Below are 5,299 nucleotides of genomic sequence, written 5' to 3' on the forward strand. Positions count from 1 at the left end.
CAAATTTTACTGAATGAAATCCACATGTATTCTTTTCTAAAAGTGACAAGACAGACTAAAATGTGTCTGCAGAGGACAAGTTTTAATAAGTTTAAATTTGAGCCATACTTACGTTTCAGTGTAGTCCCTTGTTATGAGTGCAGCTTGCAGTGTAAGCTTTTCCCCACAACCCAACTCTTTGTTTACAGTACTTGCCACAACAAACCTCTTTGCCAAGTGTCACGCTGCAGCAAAATAGTTATAGTGTTTCTTTAGCATCAACAAGGTACAGTGTAATACATTTACTTCTTCAGCTGTGTGTAATTTACTACTAGCTTATGTTATTCCTTGTCATTAATTTGCATAAATTAGCAAAATGTGGCACTACCTGGCACCTAGGCTTTAAAGTGGTTCTTCCTTCACACCCCAAAAAGGACAAAACAGCAGGTTCCGCTTTTCACAGGAGTCCATTCTAGGCTCTCTTCTGCTGGCTGCTGGGGAAGTGGACAGTTTCTAAGAAGGCTGTGTTTGAAGAGTGCTGAAGAGGAAGCACACGTCCCTATTCCCTGTGGTCCCTGAGCTTATTTTCCTTAGAGCAGGATGAAGCTAAACCAGCGATTCACAGACTGGTGCCGAGTCCGACTCCTGGCTGTGCATGGAGCTCAGTCCCGTGTCCGAGTCCTCGTCGTTCTCATGGCAGTCCTTGTACTGCCCGCTGGCGTGGTCCCGCCAGGAGTCTGAGCTAACCCCGGGACACCCCCGCCCCGGCTCGGGCGAGGTGGAGATGCTGGGAGCCTCATCCTCGGGGGGGAGGCTCTGAGCTCCAGCGTCCGCGAAGTCCAAGGTGTCCAGCGTCTCCAGCAGACGCTGGAGCTCCCGCTCCTTATCCTCCCAGGCGCGCTGCGCGCAAGCCAGGTCCGCCCCGATCGCCTCCAGGGCAGCGCTCTGCCGGAGCCCGACGGAGAGGCTGGCGCTCAGCTGGCTTTTCACGCGCTGCAGCTCCCAGCAGAGCTCGCCACCCGCGCTGCTGCACTCGGGCGCAGCCGGGCCAGAGCCGCAACACTTGGCCGCCTCCCGGCGCCGCTTCATCAACTGCTCGTTCAGCTCCTCCTGGAGCTCGCCGACCAGCTGCTCCAGCAGCTCCTGGAGCTGCCGCGCCTCCGCGCACTCGCGGGCGTCCTCCTCCCGCCGCGCGCCCGGGCCCGGCTCCGACCCGCCGCCGCCGGCCCCCACCAGGTAGGTGTCCTGCACGTAGTTCACCCCGTGGCGCTTCATCCGGGCCAGGTGGGTGAGCGCCTCGTACCTCTCGATCTCCCGGTCCAGCTCCCGCAGCCGCTGGACCTGCTGGCGGATGGTGTGGTCCTGCGACAGCACCATGTGCACCAGGGTCTCCATCCGCTCGGCCGACGGCCCCTCCGGGGCCAGCGGCTGCTGGCGCCTCTTGTTCATCTTGGCCAGCTTGCGGAAGGCTTTTCTCACCACCCGGCGCTGCTTGTCCGGCGGCAGCGCCAGGCCGGCCCGGGCCGCCCCCAAGCCGTAGCCGGGGCGCTCCTTGCTCGGCACCACCCGGGCCTCGGCGCTGCGAGGCCCCGCGTTGGGCAGGGACGCCTCGCTGCGCACCAGCACGAAGCGGACGTTCTCCTGCTCGTCCCCCCAGGCGGCCCAGAGCCGCAGGATCTTGGTCTCGTTGGGCAGCGCCCTCTCGAACCCCCGCCACTTCTCCACGATGCAGTAGGAATCGGGGGGCCCCGAGAGCAGCCGCCCGCCGGATTCCGGCGGGTTGAGCAGCTGCTGCCGCCGGCGGTGGTCCTCCAGCAACACCCGCACCACGTCTGAGCAAGTGGTGCGCCGGGAGAGGCCGGAAATCAGCTTCTCCTCCTGGCAGAGCCACACCGAGATCCTCCGCTCCTCCGGCTCCATCGCTCGAGCCGGCGGGCGGGGAATCCCCCATAGAAACTTTCACCGCGGGCTCAGGAGCCAGCGGCCCGGCCCGCCCGCATGGCCCCGGGCACGGCTACGGGTGTCTCCGAGTCGCCTCCCGGTCCCACCCGAAGCGTCTTGCCCCGGGAGCGCGGGCGGCTAAACTGCTGCAGCCCCGCCCGGACACAGGCGCCTCGGTCCCTCAGCCTGCGCAGGCGGCTGCTCCCGCCACGTGTAATCCGAGCGCTGGAGTCCAGGGAAACACAACGCTCCGCGGAAGCTCCCGCCGCTTCACCTCCTCGCGTGCTGTGCAGCTGCCCTGGCCGGGCTGCCGGGTTGCCTCCCCCACCACGTGACGGCCTCCTCCCTCCCCCGCGGAGCGCAGGCGTGAGCAGGCCCCTGCCTTCGGAGCCCCCCGCCTGCAGGTGGCGCGTCAGCGCGCTCCCTTCGTCGCCAGCAGGGCCGCTGCCCTGGGAAACAAGCCACGTGGGGAACTGGAGCGAAGCTTCTTCCCCTGAATGCTCGACAGTGCCGATTCCAGGCTCCCCCTAGTGAGGGACGCCTGGGGCACTAGTTACAAAACAAAACCTCCTTCCAGAGGTTAGACAGACTCTGGGAAATCGTGAGGGGGGGGGGGCTGCTATTGTAATTGTAAATCATAACAAAATAATACCTATGACCTATAAACACTGCATGGTTGGGCCTTGACTAGCAAGAGTCGTGGGAACATAATGGAAAAACATCTGAATGGAAAGTGAATTTCAATGCCAGGTGGGTGTGTGAAGAAGTCTGTGAGTTTAGGGTGCCTTAAAGATCATTGAGAGGCTCATAGGGACCGTCCGCTTTGCCTCCTTTCCTCACCCACTCCAGGCATGAGTCCAAATGAACTGTTTCAAGGGATCTTTCTAGGGCTGCTGTATCCCACCCAGCAAAAAGAGAGGGCTGGATCTTCAAAGTAAAAAGCCAGGGCCAGGATTTCTACAATTTTAATAAACATTCGGCCTATAATTAGGCGGAGTTTGTGTTTGAAAAGAATTTTGCAGATGAAATGTACGTAGACCGTCACTGCTGAGTGCTATTAACACGCTAGGTTAAGTCAGAGTGTAATGGGAATTTGCTTTTAATCTGAGGGGAGTGAGAGCAGGCTCTGATGTGTAATGGGCAAATTCCCCTGAAACTGAAGACTGACAAGATGGATTGCCAAGGTTGGTAAAATGACATATGGGGAGCATTTTAAGTGGATCTGGTTCATATTTTAATTCAAAAAGTTCAGTTACTTGAATGTCAGTTATATAATCATTACACATAATATAGTTTATAGTACAGCCCAACCACCATGATCCCACAATTCTTACTTAAAAAAAACATAATGAATATTGTGACTGTGAAAGATGCTGAGTTAACAGTCCCAGTGACTAACCTTTTCCATCCCGCAGAAACTAAGGTAACCCACAGACAGTATCTGAAAAAGGTTTTCTGCAAATGTTCTTTCTAATATGCCCTGGAGGGACTGTCCTGATTGGTGACTGTCTAGGTTAGTTTCCCTGCTGTTAAAACTGCATAATGATGGCACTTAAAATGTAAATGGCTGCGTGGCTTTAGACCATCAAGTTGCTCACTGTCTTCAACATCCCTGGATGGGAGGATCACTCATTTTCTCACTATTTTTCTAGGTTCAAAGATTCTAAACTGAGGTGTCTGATGGTGGTGGTATAAGACATAAAGCAATGTCATTTTCTGGGCACACCATCTGACACAAATTTCTGCCATAATCTATCATAAATTTGTTGTAATCTGCTGACTAATAATTACTAGTATCTTCATGTAACAGATGTACTGTTTTGTAATCCCCTTTTTAAAGGGGTCTAGTGGCTGCCACAGGGAAGCCATGCTTCACTGCCAGGCTCTATTCATGCATTGAAGGGGTATATATCAATTCTTATGAAGTCCCAGACACACTCTGATTACTCTCTGCATGGTTTGTGAATTTTAGATTTAGGACTAAATTAGCATTGGGGATTAGGAAGGAGGCTCCCATCAGCAGAGAATCTCACAAAGTGGCATCTTCTCTGGGACAGCCTTGGGAGAACTAACACCAACTCGAAATGGGATGGGGATGACCAAGAAAGGACTGTGGCCAGAGATGCTGCAGTTTCAGCTTCTTACATTGAGACAGCACCTCTAAAGAGTTCTGAACAGAGGCAGCTCCACTGGAAAACTTGAGAGGGAGTAGCCATGCCCCTGCCATCCCTGAGAGTGAGTCTGCCACAGAGTTCAGTGAGCCTAATTGGTATATGGAGGTGTAAATTACAGAGAAAAAGTAATCCCTAATCCTAACTTCATTCCTAGCTGTCTTTGGCCTCATTTTGGCAGCCAGGCATAGCCTGAGCACTGCTTTGCTCTCATTTATCACCTTCTCAGAGCAAGCCCCAGCACTGAGTGCTGGCACAAAGCTGTCATCTTGGCTTTGTGCCAGTGGAACATCTCCCTAAACCAGCTTCTATCAGAGTGAAACTGTGTGAGTTTGGTTGGGGACAGCTGGATAATGCAAATTCTAATGTCCAAGTTAACGCTTTGGAGTTCTTCTTTCTGGCTGAATGCAGCTGTTACTGTATTAATTATTCTTCAGACCCATAAGGTCTAGAGCAGTGGTGTCCAAAAGAAATTTAACAATCACCATGCACACACCCCAGCCAGGCACTGCACCCTGAGCCAGGCACCCCCCCAACCCCTCCCACCTGCATGCAAACTGCCAGTGGCTCACCAGAGCTGCACCACATGAGCCACCCAGCCCTGAGATGTGCAAGCTCCCAGCCCTGAGCTGCCCAGCCCCAAGCTGCCCAGCCCTGAGATGTGCTGCACAAGCTGCCCAACCCCAAGCTGCACCACACAAGCTGCGAGCTGCCCAGTCCTGAGACGCGAGCTGCCCAGTCCTGAGACACCAGCTGCAAGCTAGGAGCCACTCCATGCAAGCTGCCTGGCCCCAAGCCACACTGTGCAAGCTGTCCCACAGCCCCAAGCAAGCTGCACCAGGAGCAACCTCCACCTCTGCTTTCCCATGCACTTGTGCCACCAAGTGGTGGGGCATGTGCATAGAGGGTATTACACATGTGCAGCTCCAGTGATCTGCTTCCCACACCATGCTGGTGAATTCACATGTGGTGAATGGACAGCATACTGGACACCATGGGTCTAGAGGCTTAATTTTTTACAAAACTGAAAGTTAAAACTCTTCACATAATTCTATGCCAGTCGGTGGGCTCTGCATAACTTCTGTCTCCATGGAATAGCGGAGTATATGAAGCTTTATGCACTTCATCCAAGAATCCCAAGGCACTTTACAAAGGGACACCATTACTATCAGTTTTAAGGAAAGAGAAATTGGGGCACAGAAATCTTA

The 5,299-nt window shown here is 54.2% G+C and overlaps 1 protein-coding gene across 1 annotated transcript; it reads right to left on the reverse strand.

Moving 5' to 3' along the window:
* Nucleotides 1–560: 560 nt before the first annotated feature.
* RASSF10 (Ras association domain family member 10) lies at nt 561–2,004 on the reverse strand. The gene has a single exon (XM_074998911.1). The coding sequence runs from the start codon at nt 1,897–1,899 to the stop codon at nt 586–588; it is 1,314 nt and encodes a 437-aa protein (XP_074855012.1). The 5' UTR covers nt 1,900–2,004; the 3' UTR covers nt 561–585.
* Nucleotides 2,005–5,299: the final 3,295 nt, after the last annotated feature.

Source organism: Carettochelys insculpta, chromosome 6 (assembly GCF_033958435.1).
Source record: "Carettochelys insculpta isolate YL-2023 chromosome 6, ASM3395843v1, whole genome shotgun sequence".
In the NCBI taxonomy this organism is placed as follows: domain Eukaryota; kingdom Metazoa; phylum Chordata; order Testudines; family Carettochelyidae; genus Carettochelys; species Carettochelys insculpta.